This window comes from Apteryx rowi, unplaced genomic scaffold (genome assembly GCF_003343035.1).
Source record: "Apteryx rowi isolate R43461 unplaced genomic scaffold, aptRow1 scaffold_712, whole genome shotgun sequence".
Classification (NCBI taxonomy): domain Eukaryota; kingdom Metazoa; phylum Chordata; class Aves; order Apterygiformes; family Apterygidae; genus Apteryx; species Apteryx rowi.
In genome coordinates, this window is record NW_020450997.1 from 169,230 (window position 1) to 189,266 (window position 20,037).

Here is a 20,037-nt window from a genome sequence, read left to right on the forward strand (position 1 = left end):
AGTCTCCTTCTCTGGAGATATTCAAAACGCGCCTGGATGCAATCCTGTGCAATGTGCTCTAGGTGACCCTGCTTGAGCAGGGGGGTTGGACTAGATGATCTCCAGAGGTCCCTTCCAACCTCAGCGATTCTGTGATCTGCTTAATCCCAGTACTGTTTAACTCCCTACAGTGGCAATAAAAAGCATCTGGAGGAATGGAGCTTCCACTAGAGCCTATTTGCTTGCCTACAGCCAAGGCAGCCCACATTTTTTCAAGACATCTCCAAGAGCGAGACAGGTGAGTTTGCCTTCTCGGAGCGGCTTCCACCATCTCCTATCCGTAGGGAGGCCCAAGGTCCTACCACAGCATCTGCGCTGGCCAAGGCTGAGGTCTCAGCCTTGTCGCCTGTCACCAGCTGGAAAGGTCTCTGGTCAGCCCAGCAAGACGCTCAGAGCCGGCGGCTTTTCCACCGCCTTATAACTACAACTTGCAGATGCAAGTGTTTGCTCAAGCCATTGTTTCCGCTCCGCTCGCTTGGGGTTTTCAACCGAGCTGGGCCAGCACAGTCACTGGGAGCTCCCCAGCAGGCAGGTCACCACCACGTCCTCACAAGCTCTGATGGACACGGTGCTGCTCTGCCACCAGCCCCTCCAAGGCATCAGCACTTCAGCAGCCAGCTTGCATCAGAGTTCAAGAATTCCTCTTTTAAAATTGGTGTCAAGTAACCAGTTCACAGGTACAGAAGACAAATTGAGAGAGTCAAAAGGCTGGAGCTGAAGCCTATTAAAAATGAACAGGACAAGAGCAAACCAGCAGAGTCCAGCACAGGGCTTCCCAGACTCTGTTCTTGGCAAGATGGGAGATCTTAGCCAGATCTCAGAGAAAGGGAAGTCTATTCTCAGAGAAGGGGTGAGAGTGCTCAATGCACCTATTTTTTTCCAAAGCAATTCCTCCTGTCAAAGCACAAGACCTGAGACTGGGCATCCCCAGAGCGGAAGACAGGATTTTTTTTCCCTCTTGCAATCAATGGAAATGTTTTTTCAGCTTTTCTTTCAGGAGTATAATGTAGTAAAAAAATGGACAAGCCCAAAACTCACCTTCCACCACAATGTGCTTTTTTTTTTTGACAGTTAGTGACATTCTGAGAAAGGAACTAACAGACTCAAACTCTAAGCCCAGGACTCCCCTATGCACCAGCAGCAGTGAGATAGCAATTCATGCCCAGGCTTCACATTTTGAACATGAAATGACATCTACCAGGCTTTTCTTTCTTTCCATGAAAACAGATTCATAATTACTTCCAACCGCAGTGCAATGTGGATGTTTCCCCACTGAAATGGCTCCGCAGGGCCTGTCCCTGCTGCACCAGTCACATGCCGAACCAGTAATGCCTCAGAGGCTCTCTGCATTACAGAGACCCATTTGTAACCCGCTGATAAAACACAAAAGCAACCGAGGGTACTTTCAGACAATTGCACACCACACATTCTTGCATTTATTTTAGAATTCTTTTTGGCCCACACTGCCAAGCAGAATAAAGGCATTAATTTAGCCCACCAAAGACTGAGGTCAGCACTGGACACTGCCCAGCTCTTTTTGAGACCATGTTCAAAACAAACCAAAGCCCTATATACACACACACCTCTTACCTAGTGCAATTTAACAGTACATCTGGCATGGACATGTAAGTGTCCTGAGCTCTGGGAAATAGAGGCCACATCTTTTCAGTTCAATGACTGAAACTGAAAGCTGCAGCTAGACACATTTTCCTTAATTTCAGAATTATAAGAGGCACATGCAAACATCATCATAAATTCACCGAACTTGGAATCAAAAGCATTGGCATTACTGACATCAGTAACAAACCAATCATAAGAGGATGCTCTGCCTTCCCACCTTCTCCATCCCCTCCTTAAAAAATGCTATCGAGGCAAAAAGATGTTTTGCTTTCCCCCCCCCCCCCATTCAGTAATTCAGTCTTCCAGAGCTCAGCTAGATGTCCACTTTTTACTGTTGCTCTGTCCTAATCATTTCCTGTTAGCTCCTATCCTCTACGGCTGCCACTCAAAAAACATCGCAATTAGGCCACAATCTTCATTCCAGAAAGCTAGAACAGCGCTCCCAGCACAAGTGGCCTTTCCCTCCGCAGTGTCAGGTGCCCAGCTGGGTTTAGACGAGCTCCTTCCAGCAGCCGCACAAAAGCCACGTCTGAAAGCGCCAGGCAGGAACACAACTGCAAGGAATACTAGTAACCATGTGCTGGTGTGAAAATACTTTTCAGTCAAAGCTCTCAAAACCGAAGACAGCTCCTCTTTCTGCACTGGCTGGAAACAAATATGCTCAATGAATCGTGCTTTTTTTTCTTTTCTTTTTTTCTCTCTCCTGTCTCGCTTTGATAATGTCACGCAAAGTTAGCGCACTAGATCGTGATGACTTCCTGATGACGGGAACATCCTCCGTTTCCCACTTCTCCCATGCACTGATAAGTGACAAACTTACTTGATGAGCATCTTAGCCAGGGTGGAAAACAACAGAGACAGCCAGCAGCCAGCCCAGGATCCCACATCTGACTCTTCAGTATCAGCCACGAGTACAGTTCCTCTGCACCACTGCCAAGTAAACAATTCAGTTTGTTTCTAAGTTTTGCTGATCACATCCAAGACTTAACCCCATATCAAAGCGTTCCTTTTTCTCCCTCTGTAAGTTGTCATTGCTCTAAAAAACTGCCAAGGAGCTACCCAGTCTGAGCACTGCACCGATCATGTTCGCTAGAGAATGTGCAGTAGTCATTTTAACTGTCTTCAACACTGAGTTTCAGTAACATCAACACGTATGCCAGGGCCCAGCCAACACAACCATACAATTCTATTTATTTCAAAAGATCTTCTACAGCTAAATCCACACATGGTCTCTTAGAGCTATAGCAGATACACTATAGCCTAAGACAGGCTGCTGAGCCTGCAACTCCAAGTTCAATCTATTTCGGGGAGGGGGCCTTGAGTTGCACAAAATAATTCAGAATTCAAAAGAATTAGCTATTCTATGTTTATGTAGTCTTTTCCTGTATATCGCATTGTCAGCCAGGCTGTTTTTGTAGCTACCCCACATCCTGACTCTGCAGCCCCCTCTCCATCATGGCTCCGTTTCAAGGCTGCTCTGCTTGAGAGCTACCAGAATCCCTCTACCCCCAACCCCCCAAACCTGAGTTAAGATTGTTATCACTGTTACTAATAAAAGGATCCTAAAGCTACAATCAAAACAGTACCTACCTCTCACCCAGCACTACTGAACAAGCAGACTTCCAAGCCTCATAAAAACATTAAAAAATAAAACCTACTCTTCGTAAAGAGCAAGATGGACAGATTACTTGCACTGAGGCTTTGCAATTCTTCTAACATGAAATCATCTTTGCAGATCACATCTGATTTACATCAAAATGCTAATTATAGGGCTGCTAACACAAGGTCAGCCCCTGCCCCTGCCCCCAAACTACTAAAGATGCACTAGCATCTTTAAATAATCAACACAACTCCAAATATTTGCAAATAGTATCGGCCAAGATATCTAAAATGAGTGTCAAACTGCTGAGCAGCTTTTAGTTAACATCCCAGAAACACAAAACCAAACAAAAACCCAATTCTCACTTAGGGGTAGAGCTGACACCTTGAAAATTTCAATTCAACACTGAAACATGAAGTAATCGTTAAGAATGAAAGTCTGTAAATGACTCTTCCTGTATCAACACAGACCATCAGGGAGGGAGAAGGGCATTTTCAACCTGTGTGAACCCCAGACTAATTTAAAAAGAGATATCATGCCATTTTTGGTCTTCATTTTGCTAAGCCAATCAAGTAAAGCAGTTTCAGTTTCCTCCCAAAGGTTCTCCACTCCCCAGGCACCCTTGTCACCCTTCTCCTGTGCCATGAGCTCTCCTTCCTCAAACGTAGCAATGAACAGTGCACGCAGCATGTCACAGGAGGTCGTCACATGGCCTTGGCCAATACGCCACAGATACATTCCTATTTCTCCTTGCAATACCTTGCCTGATACATCTTAGGCTGACAGTTGCTTTTTTCACATCTCATCAAGCCTGTTTCATGCACAAATTCAGAATCACATCTGCTAACTCTGGAATGGGCTTCAATTCTTTTTACTCCTATTTGAAGCTCTACAACATTTTATGGGGTTTTTTTTTGTTTGTTTTTTAAACCTGGGAAACAAAGCTAGAATAAGAAACTCAATCTCCCAGTTTAAACAAGCCCTGAAAGGAAAATGAACCCTGTTCCTTCTTGCACCTGATAACTATAAGCTCCATGAACTAATATTGCTGAAGGTATTAACATAAGGCTTAGCATGCTAGACTGTGCCAGTCTTTCAAGTGCCTATGTTTCATAGTAATGCAAATCTTTCTGGCTGTACGATGTTTGCTTAAGTTTTATTTTCTATCCTTTCTCGGAAATCTGATGGTGGAAAGGATTCCATTTCAGATCTCCCCTTTTCCCAAAAGGCCATAAGAAACCAAAGTACAGAAAACAAGAGACAGGAGCACGGTTAAACTGGTTTTGCACATATATTGTAGGAATGAGGAACTGTTTTTTAATGATGCCAGATGAAGCAGTGTATGGTAATACAACAGATTTCAGTCTAAGCAATCTCTTTTCTTCCTTAATAACTGCTAGATCATTTCATAAAGTCCACATAAAGAGCAGCACTGGCCATCTGCCTAGGGTATACGCCGCAAGACATCTGTTCTATGTATTAAAATGATGATTGTGAAGTCATTTCAAAAGCAGTTTCCCATTTTGATTCTGGCTGGTTGAAACATCTCTCCGCTACTCAGAACTCCAGCTACTATCACACTGGGCTAGAGGAAGAAAAGCAACATCAACTAAAAGACATGACTGCAGTTCCCAGCTCAACAATGCTGCGCATTTATTTCTGCATGACAGTGCCTGCTCAGTCAAAATTCCATTCTTTATAAATAATACTTCATCAGAGAAAAAAAGAGAAATAAAGAGCCTGATAGATTGCCATAGTCCTTGTCAATCTCGTAATTCCAAGACACTAAAGAATATATTTAATGCACCGAGTTCCTCCATTCTCATGTCTGCTGAAAACAAGTTTCCTAAATAGTTCTGGAGACTAGTTCTGATACCCTGAAATACAACTTTACCACCTACAGGTAAACCCTAACTAACAATAAGAGCAACAAAGGTCTGACACTCATAATACTAAAAATCAAGCTAACCTGAAACAAGAACAGAAACACACCTCCGCAATACTTACCATACACTTAGTCCATTCTCAGAAGGGATGCTGGTCAACTGTGACCGGAGCACTGCATGAATCCTATAGGGTCTGAAGCTCTCTGCTCAGGGAGATTCAGAGCTAAGAAAAGTGACTAGCATGGTACATTATTCAGTGCAAATCTCCTGTGCTTGCAGCACATACACATCCTGAGTCTAACTGCTGCACAGAGCTCCAGTCACACAGAAAACAAATATGCAGCTCAATACAAACCATCCAAAAATCTTGGTCTGAGCAGCCCTTTAAGCCAGACAATGTCTTTCCAAGGTTTCTGGCCCAACATTCATTCTTGCTGATGGACCTGCTTCTCATGTTTAGAGAGCTTTTTTCTTTACCTTCAACACACCTTGCCCTTAAATCCCCACTGGGGAATTTCAAACCTTTACAAGCTCGCCCTACCACTCTCATCCCTCCAGCCTCTGGAACAAGAGGGGCCCACAGCCAATGGCCCTATCCATTGAAAATCCATCCTTCCCTCAGGACAGAGCAAAACAACATTGATGACCTCGGTAAGCCACGTTCTCCAGTACATTTTTCCACTAGGTAACAGGTCTATTCTAAAAAGAAGAGGCCACAGAAACAACATATTTGCAACAAAAGTCAAAGAGCCACAAGGCATTCACAAAAAAAGAAACTAAAACTCCTAAGTCCCCAAATTGCTGAGCATGTTTTACTTCAAATGTGTGATGACATGGATGGCTGAATCAGAAGTTTATGAGCCTTAAGTATAGGAGATAAGTTGAAATGTGCTTGTACATAATGCTTCTCAAAACTTTTATGATATTTGATGACTTCTGAATTATGTTTTCTTGTTGGCATGTCTAACGTACTAGACTTGTTGCTCATATGAAATAACATGATATAACTCTTATCAAGTAATCTTAAACAGCTGAAATGTATTGGGAGACACTGGTGTATGCAGAGCTGCAGAAGCTACTTACTAGCCAAATTTTAAGGGTATATTTCTGGACATCTTAACTACATAGGAGAGAAACCTATTATAATTACTTTTTGCAGCAAGCTGTTAAAAGAAATCCATGCACATACTATTCTGGAATATTCGTTCAACAAAATGAGCCATTGCATTGAAAAATTATAAGTATGAAACAAGCTATACACTGCAATTTGCTGTGTGACATGCCAGTAACTGATATTAATGTCTGGATTCTAACAACACTCTGCAAGCTTCATTTATTTCTCCCCCCCCAACATCATACCTAATATTTAGTGCTGGTCAATGTTTATCTTCAAATTAATCTTCATAGAAACCCTCCATTTTACAGATCACAAAACTGAGGCAAAGACTCCTGGTCAAGAGAGCACACAACCCCCATAAACCCAGTGGCAGCTGGAGTTGCTCAACATTTTAAGCTAGTTAGAACACAGACCTACAGCATTGTCACAGCAGAGACAGAAACGGGATGCAGGAATTTAAGACCTTCTGCCTACAGCCAGGACCTTAAATCCACCACAGAAACAACAAAAAAAAAAATACTGCAGTTAAGCACTTTTCTCCTCATGCAGACATATACTAAAGAGAGAGATTTTGTATTACGGGATCCAGTGCAACACTCGAATAAGCAGACTGAGACTGTTTCATCTTTGTTTAGCAAGTCATGGTTCAGGAGGGATTTTTAGCCTTAAGTATCACACCCTCTATAAGGTGTGGCAACTCTGCCCCCATCATTAAACACTCTGCGGTAGAAGCCCCAGCATGTAGGTAAGATCAGTTTAACCTGTTAACTAGCTATTACTGCCCTTTATATCTTAACATTTTATAATGCATTATCTATTTTTTTTTAAATATACCTTTTTCTTAGTGTACACATATTAACAAGCTCACTGGGTCCCACATACCGTCAGTAGATAAACCAGATGCTGTTTCCAGACACATCTGAACAATGTGTTCATAGAAATCAACAGTAGAATGATTAATCCAACAAACCAATAATTTTTACCCTACAAAATATCAAAGGGCAGACATACCACCCAGAAAAGGCGAGACATAGGCTTTTTCCTTGGAAATTGTCAAATGTTGTCAGATGCCATAAGCCAGAATTAGCACACACACAAATCTCAAATTGCTGTTCTGTTGTTTCTCAAACAGATAAGGGGGAAAAATAAAAGGAATATTAAATATTTCATTGGTCCTGGAATTAATGCTTTATTGCAACAGATGGTGAGTCAGCTGCCAAAAATTAATACAAAACATAATATTTAATGCATATTGGTTATGTTTCCCTGAAAAAATGCAAGCACATCCCTTTTTATGGCAGTGAAGGCAAAGACTACTGTGGTAAAATCAATCTCTTCCAAAACTGGACAGTTCAGGTACAAGTAAGTGCAACTGCTGAAGATAAAATAAACAGCTGGGCCAACTACCTTCAATCACACCTTCAATTCTTTTCCCTCGAAGGAAATGCTTGGCGAAATATAATTCTTCGGGACAGAGAACAGTCAAAGTAAGCTGGAAAGCACAAAGGAGCTTAGTTTAGGAGACTATGCGGCTCTGGCTGCCCCACTGCAAGGCAATTCTGGCTACATTTGGAAATGGGATAGAGAGCAAAGCCAGACTGCTGTGGTCCCCAAAGTAAGGAAACACACAGATGGGTCTACTTAGAGCAGCTATAGCAACCACCGACATGCAAGGTTTTTTTGTTTTCCTTAGATTATTCTCTTTCCAATTAAGAACCATTTTAATTTAGATTGTGAACTGATTTACAAACTACTCCAGTCAGTAGTGAATTATCAAGAACCAATAAATTTGCAGCAGTACTTTGAGTTTTGCCAAAAAACAGGAAATTGTTTTTTCTGGACACAGACAATAAGCAAAAGATACTTGCCCTGGGACATTTTGTCAAGGAAAATTTAAAAAAAAATACTACCTGCAGTCAATGTGACTGTAGCATACTATACAGTAGGACTATTACAGCATTGAAGACAGTCAGTGAAAGTCTGTGAAAAGTGAACAGCCTTGAGATAAATAGCAGATATCAAGGACCGAAGCTTACCAACATTTTGTAGGAAAGTTAAAAGCACTATTCCCTTAGTAATAGCCTGTTTTCGGAAGAAGAAAAAAAATACTCCAATATATCCAGGGTTAAAAAAAAGAAAAAAGGAAACACTGACAACTGAAGTGAGGATAAAAATTTACTCACTCTAGTTCATGCACACAGTATGCTTTTTGCAATACACTTCATATTCTTTTTCATCCTTTACTCCTTACCAACAGTCAAATCTTTGTCTACACTGCAAAACTAAATCATTGTTGACAAATGGATGCAGTCAAATGCCATTTTCTTTGTCTACACTTGTAACTAGAGACCTACTCTGCTCCAGTTCAGCTACACCCGTTGCTGTCAACAACTGTCAACAGCAGTTCAATTTAGTGCACTAAAGAGAGCCCAAACAATTTGGTAAGAATGATTTGAGCTAAGCGGGTCCCATCTGGCTACTCCAGAACACACAGGCAGAACAGCCATTGCAAGAAAAACATTTAAAAATTATTAGGAAAACAAACAGTAAAAACGCACCAGATCTGGCAGAGGGATTCAAAGCATCTGAAGTTACTTAAGTGCTGTGACAAAAAAACAGAAACGGGCTTGCCAGTTGCCCAAGTTACAGACTCGTCCACTTTTCCTTCACTTTGTTATGGAGGAGACCGTGATCAAGATGTCAGTGACAACATCAACCCAATATCATAGTAGTATTTATTTTCCATTTAAAAAATTGTTAGCTCTATGAACTGGAAGAAAATATCACCATCACTAACTTGAATGGCAATCTACCACTGACCCAATAGAAAGCAAATCCAACTAATTAAGGTTGCGTTTTTTAGAAAACCAATGGTAGAGTCCACCATGACTTTAAATCATGCTGATATTCACTTTCACACTTTAACAGCCAAAAGAATTACAATCTGCTTGGATTAATACAGTACACTGTCATTAGGTTAGCAATTAAATCCCATTTCTGAGATTGTGTGATCTGAGTCACCAACATCTGCAAACATCTTTACATCTTGTGCAATAGTAGGCCTCAGATCTTGATACACTGAAGTAAAAAGGGGCCTTTTTTTAATGGCTCCCATGTTATTTTGGAGTTACCACATTATGGTGACAGCAGCTTCTCAAAACAGTCCATGAATTAAATTTATTATCCAGTTTGTGATGTGGGATTTCTTAACTCTAAGCCAATATAACAACAATGAATCAAGATCATTCTTTATAGAGTATGAGTAAAAATTAACCACCTGTTCAAAAATTTTTCTTTTGACATTGAAAGGTATTTGGTCTCTAACTATTGACATATACAACATTCACCAGTACTTCAACGCACCTGTGAGCACGTAAGAAACCACTCTCAAATAGCATCTCCTCTCATGCCAGTCTATCTTGACTTTAACAAACTGTCAGCCATTCTGTCGCTTACAACATCAGTAATTATACACATGAGAAAGTTGCAGGCTGACCATCCTAGGAATTACTTTCTTCCCCATGAGTATCACTGACTAGCAGATCAGTGATTTTCAAATGATGGCTTAGTGGTAAAAGCCTTCCAAAGTGGTAAAAGTCCTTCCAAAACCTTTCCACATCCTGAAGTTCCACACTAAAATGCGTCCAGTGGACAGAGGGATTCTCTCACTGACAATCTATTAGTTAGGTAGCAGCACAAGGGGAAAAAAACAGTGGAGAAATATTAGGCAGGTATTCTGTAGGTCAAAAAGCACATTCCTAAATTTGACACTGTCAGAAGCAGCACAGTAATACAGTTATCTTTCTTTCATAGGATTTGTCCTATGTTCCCTGTGCCTGATCAGTAAAGCCAACATACTTCATAGCAGCACAGGAAGATCTCTTTAAAAATAAATCAGGACTACAATATAGCCACAGAACGGAAAGAAACAACTCTATAATATGCCTCTGGGGGAATAAGTTTGACTTTCTGAGCAATAAACCAGAAGTATTATCTAAAGTGTTCAGAAAGGCACAACTCAAATTCAGGCCCTAATTCTATATCTATCCAATAAGGAGCTTAACTTTCCTCAAGAACTGTGTAATTGAAGTGACCACTAAAAGGCACACATTTGTATTTGATTATAACTTAAGAAGAGAAAAATTCCATTTCTTCCTCCCAACTTTGTTTCTTCAGCTGCTATTTTCCCCGCTGCGTACACTCTCACTACCACCCAACCATCTCTTCAACTACAGTCAGGCCCAGCTCCTTTTTCTCAACTGGCATTTTCTCTTCTGAGAAAGGATGACACCTTCTCTTCTCTGCTTCTCCCAGACAGCAGAAATAAGGCATATGTAATAAGGATTTGCTTGTTGTTTGCTTCCAATTGTTCCTACAGACATTCAGCTTCTCCTCTGGACTATAATAGGATATTCTGTGTCCTGATACGAGCTAAGTTTGAATCCTCTAGGCCTTCTAGAGGAGGTAGGAAGCAAAAGTCTCATGGGTCAGAGAAGAGGCAGCTTGTTATGGCCTTAGAAAACAAGGACAGAGCTCCACAAATCCATTGAAGCAAGAAAGAAATACTACCTTCCCCAACCATAAAAGATAACTATTTCTTTCCTTGAACTAGAGCTAAGCATGATGCAGAACAAAATGTAAAGCATATGGGTCTAAATAAAGATTACCTTTAAAAAACTCCAGTCATCTTTTACTTCTTTAATAGTTACTTACAGTACTGTAAGTACTAGAGGAACACACAGTGCTTAGAACCAGGAACCAGAGAGCGTAACCAATACATACACCATGTAAGGGTAACCACTATGAAAGCCAGGAAACCTCTCTGCTTGAAACACATACACACAGTTTCTCTATAGGGTTTTCTTTCAAATAGAGTGCTACAGGTGACCCAAGGCCATCTACAGCAAACACTGGCATTCATAGTTCAAGACAGACACACTGGGGCCCCCAAGCCCTTCCCTACCAGAAGCCCCACACTCCATGGGCAGTACCTCCTTGATGCGCTTCACTAATGCATTCTGGTCAAAGGCAACCGCTTCCGCACACTGGTGAAGGTGGTCTTGGTACCGGAGACAGAGCTGCAGCACCTGCTGGGGGTCCAGCTTCTCCAGTTTGGCATTGGTCGGAGAGGTCTGCCCACTGAGGAGTCCTAGAAGGCACAGGAAGGAAAGGAGTTAACCCGACTGCCTATATAACTAAACAATTCAATTGCAAGCGGAGAGGTAGCAGAACAAATTCAGAAGAAAAGCTTTCAAAGAGGTCATTGCAAAATAATTCAGGATTGAGGACTACTGAATGGACTTCAGTAATGTAATAGCCCAATGAAGGATAAAAGTGGGCAGCGAAAAGCAGGTATTGAAGGTTTACGGATGTTTAGGATTCATCAGAAGCAGTGCAAAGAACACTTCGCCATACAGCTCAGCCCTCCTTTACAGAACATAAACACGAATCTTAAAGGCGGTGCCATAATGCACAAGGGCTTGGTTTTCAGTGATAGGGGCCACAATGCAAATCCTGTTTCTTCTCCTTCACAAACTATTTTGAACTCTTAAAAATTAACCTTCTCCTCATTTACACACATCAGAAGAGAAAGGAGTCGAGCTCTCCATTCCCCAAAGGGCATGAAAATCGCACTATTTTTAGTGGAATCATACTGTCAAACCCAGAGTTCAAAAAATCATTAAAAATCCTCTGGTCCCCTAAAAGAAAATTGAATAAGAAATGATAGGTTAAATTAAAAGTCAGGGTGAAATGTCCATGTTTTGCCTACCTTGCATTTTTTGAGACTTCAGAACACTTTCATATTTTAAGATTTTTCTGTATAAACCCAAAGACTAGGAATGTACGTTTCTTTAAATTAAGATCCTTACCTACTCCCATGATTTTAGGCATTACAGAAAACTTACACGTACACACACAAATAAATGTATGAGACTTAAAATTGTGACACTGGCAACACCCAGAGGAGCAAATGACAAAACTGTCCAGAGAAATTTCTTCTGACCATTCTCTGCTGCTTGCATAGTGCAACTTGAGAGCCTTTGCTGAGCTAAACTGTATGTGTGTCATTCTGTCAATTTTCCCTAACGTATCTGGAAAAAATGATGCTAAATGCTAAGGCCATCCTTTTATGCTATTTTCATTTATTTTCATTTTGTTTTCCTTCAGCATTAGAAGAACTTTTTTCTTGTTGGGACACCAGCTGTGACAAACAGCACATAAATACAATTTTCATTTTCCAAAACATCCATCCGGCTGTATAAACTGAATATTGTGACTGCATGCATGTGCCTTTTGGGGTTCTCAGTTTACTGACAGGAAAAGACATTAAAGCAGCAAATGTAAGCAAGTATTGCACTAAGCAATTAAAAAAAAAGGTAATAAATGTGAGGTATTTGGATTGGAAAAGTACTTCTAAGAATGCACCCCACTGGGAAATGGAAACTATTCTGATGGCCCACACACCTATTGGAAGCTACAAACAAACTGGGACATCAAATGCTTGCCAAGAGACTCACAAACAAGACAGAAACCAAGACTTAAAGTTAGAATTATCTTAATTTGAGAAGGTTAAATCTCTTCAAAAACATTTGTAAACAGCAATGAAAACAAAACTAGGACAATGCTACCCAATACAGTGAACCAGGTTTGCTTTGTATCAGCTCAGCACTATTTTCTCAAGATGCTCTCAGCTTCCCTTCGCACAAAAACCTTCCTTTCCTCATCCTGAGAGGGAAAAAAAAGATTCATTTTGCTTTGCTGACTTTGTTGCCCACTCCAGTGACACACCTGAGCCAAGAGGTCAGGGGAAGAACTAGACAATTACCCAGGTGGTCTCCAAACCCCATGCTGGCAATAGTCCAATTACATTTATGTTCCAGGAAGAATCACCTTGGGCAAAATCCTAGGTCCAGCAATATCAACTGCAAATCTTTGAAGCCTCTTTTCAATTGAAGTGCAAAACTTCAAAGGCAACAATCCCACTGAAGGAAAGAAGACTTTTCGTATTCACACCCTACATGTTCCAGTACTTCCTCAGTTTAATAACTGATCTGCAAAAAAAACCCAAAAAACCAAAAACCCCAAACCCCACGCACTACTTGTCAGGATAAATGTAAGTAACATTGTCAACTTTTCATATGCTGGATGTTCACACAGGAATGAGGAGTTCACCATACACCTGAGGCTGTCATCCTGTTTCCGCACTGATCAAATACATCATGCTACAAACTCACTAATTTTCTTTTATTACTAATCTGTCACCGACTCCAAAAGGAGGAAAAAATTAGAATTATTTAAGAGACTTTTAATTAAGATTAAGTGCGTATTTAGGCTAATTTAGGCCACCTATAAGAATTCTGAAGCCAAATAGGCCAAAGACTGTAAGAACAGCTATAAAGGAATATGTCACTCAAAATTATATTATGTACTTACAACCTTGTATGGATTACATAAAACTAAAAGCAAAGCTAGACTATAAAGAGCCTGTGATTCACTGTCCAGAAAAACATGGGCTCAGGTGAAAGAAGGGAGACAATAATTGGAATTTCTTCACAGGAATTCAAGGATTGAAATACAATCCAGTACAAATGTTTGAAACAGTAGGAAGAAACAAACAGCAGATGCTGTTGAAAGATGGAGGATGGTGGTGGTTTTGGTGATGCAGTAGGAAGAAGTCAAAGGAATTAGCTCAGGCTCAAAAGGCTCAAGGTGACAATGTTAGGGAACAATTAGCTTAGAGCTGCCAGTTGTAGGAATGGAAAAATTAGATGAAGCAATAGCAGGAAAAGGCCATGCAGTCTTCTACCTGACCGTTAAAAATTCCCCTCCTCAACAAATTGATCCCCTGTTTTTTGTTTGTACACAGCAATTACAGGCATACATCGGAGATATTGCGGGTTCAGTTCCAGACCACCACAATAAAGCGAATATCGCAATAAAGTGAGTCACACAAATTTTTTGGTTTCCCAGTGCATATAAAAGTTATGTTTACACTATACTGTAGTCTACTAAGTGTGCAGTAGCATTATGTCTAAAAAACAATGTACATATCTTAATTAAAAAATACTTTATTGCTAAAAAAAATGCTAACCATCATCTGAGCCTTCAGCGAGTCGCAATCTATTTGCTGATGGAGGATCTTGCCTCGATGTTGATGGCTGCCGACTGATCAGGGTGGTGGTTGCTGAAGGCTGGCGTGGCTGTGGCGATTTCTTAAAATAAGACAGCAATGAAGTTTGCCGCATCAATTGACTCTTCCTTTCATGAAGGATTTCTCTGTAGCATGCAATGCTGTTTGATAGCTGTTTGATTTTTACCCACAATAGAACTTCTTTCAAAACTGGAGTCAGTCCTCTCAAACTGCTGCTGCTTTATCAACTAAGTTTATGTAATAGTCTAAATCCTTTGTTGTCATTTCAACAATGTTCACAGCATCTTCACCAGGAGTAGATTCCATCTCAACAAACCACTTTCTTTGCTCATCCATAAGAAGCAACTCCTCATCTGTTTTATTTAAAAGTTTTATCATGAGATTGCAGCAATTCAGTCATGTCTTCAGGCTCCACTTCTCATTCTAGTTCTCTCGCTATTTCCACCACATCTGCAGTTACTTCCTCCACTGAAGTCTTGAACCCCTCAAAGTCACCCATGAGGGTTGGAATCAACTTCTTCCAAACTCCTGTTAATGTTGATATTTTGACCTCCTCCCATGAATCACAAATGTTCTTAATGGCATCTAGAATGGCGAATCTTTTCCAGAAGGTTTTCAATTTACTTTGCCTAGATCCATCAGAGGAATCACTATCTATGGCAGTTATAGCCTTACGTATTAAGAAATATGTAAGTATTTCTTAAATCATAAGACTTGAAAGTCGAAACAATTCCTTGATCCTTGGGCCACAGAATGGATGTTGTGTTAGCAGGCATGAAAACAACATTAATCTCATTGTACATCTCCATCAGAGCTCTCGGGTGACCAGGTGCATTGTCAATGAGCAGTAATATTTTGAAAGGAATCTTTTTTTCTGAGCAGTAGGTCTCAACAGTGGACTTAAAATATTCAGTAAACCATGCTGTAAACAGATGTGCTGCCATCCAGGCTTTGTTGTTCCATTTATAGAGCACAGGCAGAGTAGATTTAGCATAGTTCTTAAGGGCCCTAGGATTTTTGGAATGGTAAATGAGCGTTGGCTTCAACTTAAAGTCACCAGCTGCATTAGCCCCTAACAAGAGAGTCAGCCTGTCCTTTGAAGCCAGGCTTTGACTTCTCCTCTCTAGCTATGAAAGTCCTAGATGGCATCTTCTTCCAATAGAAGGCTGTTTTGTCTACATTGCAAATCTGTTTAGCATAGCCACTTTCATCAATTATCTTAGCTAGGTCTTCTGGATAACTTGCTGCAGCTTCTACATCAGCACTTGCTGCTTCACCTTGCACTTTGATGTTATGGAGATGGCTTCTTTCCTTAAACCTCATGAACCAACCTCTGCTAGCTTCCAGTTTTTCTTCTGCAGCTTCCTCACCTCTCTCAGCCTTCATAGAATTGAAAAGAGTTAGGGCCTTGCTCTGGATGAGGTTTTGGCTTAAGGGAATGTTGTGGCTGGTTGGATCTTCTCTCCAGACCTCTAAAACTTTCTCCATATCAGCAATAAGGCTGTTCAGCTTTCTTATCATTCGTGTGTTCACTGGAGTAGCACTCTGAATTTCCTTCAAGACCTTTTCTTTTGCATTCACAGCTTGGCTACCTGTTTGGCGCAAGAGGCCTCGCTTTTGGCCTGTCTCGGCTTTTGACATGCCTTCCTCACTGAGCTTTGTCATTTCTAGCTTTTGATTTCAAGTGAGAGACGTGCAACTCTTCCTTTCACTCGAACACTTAGAGGCCATTGTAGGGTTAGTAAATGGCCTAACTTCAATACTGCTGTGTCTCAGGGAATAGGGAGGCCTGAGGAGAGGGAGAGAGATGGGGGAACGGCCAGTCGGTGGAGCAGTCAGAACACCCACAACATTTAGCGATTAAGTTTGCTGTCTTATATGGACGCAGTTCGTGGCGCCCCAAAACAATTACAATAGTAACATCCAAGATCACTGATCACAGATCACCATAACAGAAATCATAATAGTGAAAAAGTTTGAAATATTGCGAGAATTACCAAAATGGGACACAGAGACATGAAGTGAGCACTTGCTGGTGGAAAAATGGCACCGATAGACTTGCTTGATGCAGGGTTGCCACAAACCTTCAATTTGTAAAAAAATTCAATATCTGCGAAACGCAATAAAGTGAAGCGCAAGAAAACAAGGTATGCCTATACTTGCTATAGAATACACATTGTAAATATTAACATTTTATTAATTCACTGCATTTTATTTTTTAGCAAGTCAGTAGCCTTGGTCCAAAAGAGCAGATGGCAACAGTAAGTCATCTTGACACTTTATGGAAGAAAGACTGAACACTCAAACTCTAGAGAGGTTTTGACAGGGGAGGACTAGAAGTCAGGACTGAGACATGCCAGACTGCCAACGAACCCCCACGCCATCGACTCCAGCTCTCCTGCCTCCCATCTCTGCCCAGTTGCAGGCAATAAGCCCAAGAGGGTTTAACACAACACCTGCTCCACAAGTGCTCACACTCAAGAGAAACCAGTGTGCTTCTTCACATCCCATGACAAACCTGCAGGCCGAGAGGAAAAGACCAAAACCAAAAAACAAGCCACAGAAAAAGAACAAGAGATTAAAATGGGTATTGCCAGTGTCCTACATTCTTATACTAATGGACAGTTGAGATCATCTAAAAGCCTCTAGCAATTCAGTTCTGAGAAAGTTTCGTTTTTAGAGAAGAGAGATAACTGAATGTTCACAGCGCTGGCTATCACTTAACATCTTTCCTCTTGAAAATCATTACTTCCTTCTTAAAGCCTTGTCCCACACTTTGAACTTTTCAGTAAACAAGGCCATCCTGAGTGACTGGTCCACATGCAGTTTGTAGGAGGATATGAGATCATATCTGTTAAAAGACTGACTTCATAAATATTTTGTTGCAAGTGCCAAAAAGGGGAGAGGGAGAGAGAGAGAAAGACAGAGGGAGAGAAGGGGAGAGAGAGAGAGGGGTCTGAGTGTTTCAGGCTTGCTCCTGAATCTGCCAGAACTTGGACCTGGTTACCAGCACATCTTAGAGTACGCTAACCACTGAGCTACTATCTCTTCACTAAGGAAAGGGCATTCCTGTGATTTCATCTGTATGCTTATTACATTTATTTTTTCTTAAAGAGCGCAGCCTTGCTCTCATATGGGAAGAAAACAGAACCTAAATCTTCCATCTCTTATTAAATGGAATACTCATTTTCCAAGCTGTTGACTCTCTTCCAAACAAGGAGGCACACCAGGAACTGTTTTAATACTGTTTGAAGTTTGGCAAGGAGAACACTTGGCACATGAGTGACACAACTTACGCTGGTGTGATAAGGGAAGGCGACATGAGGGATGTCACGGCTTGGGGAAAACAAAAATGGGAAAATGGAAGAAGGACTACTGCAGAGCTTTAGTGCATGGATCAAAACGCTTTGGCAATTGCCAAACAGGCACATTCTTAGCTTTCAATTACACTGTAAAATAAATAAAAAGACAGACCACATTACATGCCTGCCATTAGGAAGAGAAATGAGGATTTCACATTTACTCTGGGTACATCTGATGAATAAACAGCATACTCATGAAGGTGATAATCAGCAACTGGGACAAACAGACAAGGATTCACTTTTCATCTCCTAAATAGCGGTTAAAAAGTATGTCATGCATAGAGAACTATCATATATCACTACAAGGCTAGCTGACCCACAGACTTGACAAATCTGTTATTGATTCCATATTCTTTGGCAAAGCAGAGGCATGTTAAAACCATCTTCCTCTTACTTAGTCATCTCCTTGCTGGTTCCAGGTCAATGTACACTTCCAACAAATCACATCCTACCGAGCAGAAGAAAGCTGTTAGTTTAGAAAGCATTTTTATGACTACAAGGGAAGTTTTTGGAAAAATTGCTTTACATGCTACACTGATGCTACATACATGCAATATGCATACACCAACCACGGTTATATTAATTGCTTTAATGGATAATCCTGACAACAACTGGTGCACTTTCCAACTTGAAAAGCATTAACATTTGGTTCTGACTTGCATATTTTCACTTGTCAATCCCCTTTTCAAGCAGTAACAGCAGATATTACAGAAGGAAAACCAATAGGTCCGCTGTTGTTAATTTACATATTACAGATAGCAAAGCACATGACTGTGTGGACCTTTTATTGATTTTAAAGCCAGAAGCGGATGCTGTCATCACCTAGCCAACCTTTGGGTGGAATACAAAGAGAGGACTTGAAGGTAACTCCTTATTTAAGCAGACCAGAGGTCTACCTTGCCCAGGCTACCACTTCCAACATTTGACAAGAGCAGACATTTAGAGAAGAATGCCTTTTTCAACTGCTTCTTCCCCTACCACATCCTTCCTGTCTCTAAAATTTTTAATAATTTCAGAGACAAAATACTGTGCTCAATAGTTACCAATAGAGCTATAATACTTGACTTTCACTAATCCCTTCTGAAAGGTATACTTTTATCTCCACAGTATACTGTGGCAATGAGCAAAAATACTTAATTTTGCACAATGTGAAAAACATTCCTTTCACTGGTTTTATACCTGCTACTCTCTAGTTCTTGTGCTGCAATAAACACCATTTTACAGATTCCTATTGTATTGTTTTCATCACCTTTTCCAAGCTCAGGAACCCCACTGTTCAGTCTCGTCTCTCACAGACGACTTAATTTCTCTGATTACCTCTAAAACACCTTCAAAGAGCTCTAACTTGTGGCCTGACTTCCCACTTTAAAAGTCAATTCTACAATGTATAATGTTTCCATATCTAATTATCCAGTTGCTTCTACAATATTTATCCCTTTGCTGGACCTACTAATCAGTAACACCCTTTTCAAGGGCTTGCATTTCAGGGTACTGCACTTGTCATCACCTTTCCTCCTCAGAGGAAGGTTAAATGAAGCAACAAATTATAAACCATGATTAACAGTAGCTTGGCAACTTTATAGAGTTCCTGCTTCTGGTACCTGTTTCTGGAGTTTTATTACTGCGTATGTTACCACTTCTTCTAAAACCTCTTCTGTGATCATTTCTCTCATCCACCCTTGTAAAGAATGACCTACTACTTTTATAGTGAACGCTAATGCAAATAATTCATTTTGCTTTTCTATAATTCTTCTCTGAAGACAACTCCACAGACTCTTCATCAAGCTTCTGGCAAATCTAAAAAGCTTTTATAAATGGCTTGTATGCTATTAGAAAGCTGTTCTTAAGGAAGCTGTATGCCAGTCTTCTGATGATTTTATATTTAACCTGCTACAGTTTATAGATTTTTATTAACCTACTATGAATTTCTTTTGGCCTTCTTTTTTTAAAAGGATTTTTTTTTGCCTACAGCCTCCTTCATACTCCTTTTACCTGCACTATTTCTATTTCTCCCACCCTTCAAAGCCACCTGTGCTGCCAGCAACTTAGGTCATTTCAGCTGTTCCTAATTCTTCCTCTTACTAGCCTCCTCACTTTTATGAAACTCCTCTTTATAAAGTTAATCTAAGACAGTAACTCTTCTTTCAGCTCTTCCATTCCTCACCGAATTTATGTAGATTATGGTTGCTGTTAATAAAACACCTTTGAGTCATTTCACTTACCCTTTTTAAAGACAGCATTAGTTTTAGCTTAAAAAGCAT

General features: G+C 40.6%; 1 protein-coding gene across 5 annotated transcripts in view; it reads right to left on the reverse strand.

The window, feature by feature from the left end:
• Positions 1 to 20,037, reverse strand: part of BORCS5 (BLOC-1 related complex subunit 5) — an 84,680-nt gene that overhangs the window by 11,041 nt on the left and 53,602 nt on the right. For 3 of the 5 annotated variants that reach the window (XM_026087326.1, XM_026087324.1, XM_026087322.1), the window contains exons 3-4: positions 11,254 to 11,411; positions 2,480 to 2,589 (exon numbers count right to left, since the gene is read on the reverse strand). In XM_026087326.1, coding sequence (XP_025943111.1) covers positions 2,480 to 2,589; positions 11,254 to 11,411 — 268 coding nt within the window. The remainder of the gene's footprint in view (positions 1 to 2,479; positions 2,590 to 11,253; positions 11,412 to 20,037) is intronic. The other 2 variants (XM_026087327.1, XM_026087323.1) reach the window with 1 other exon arrangement.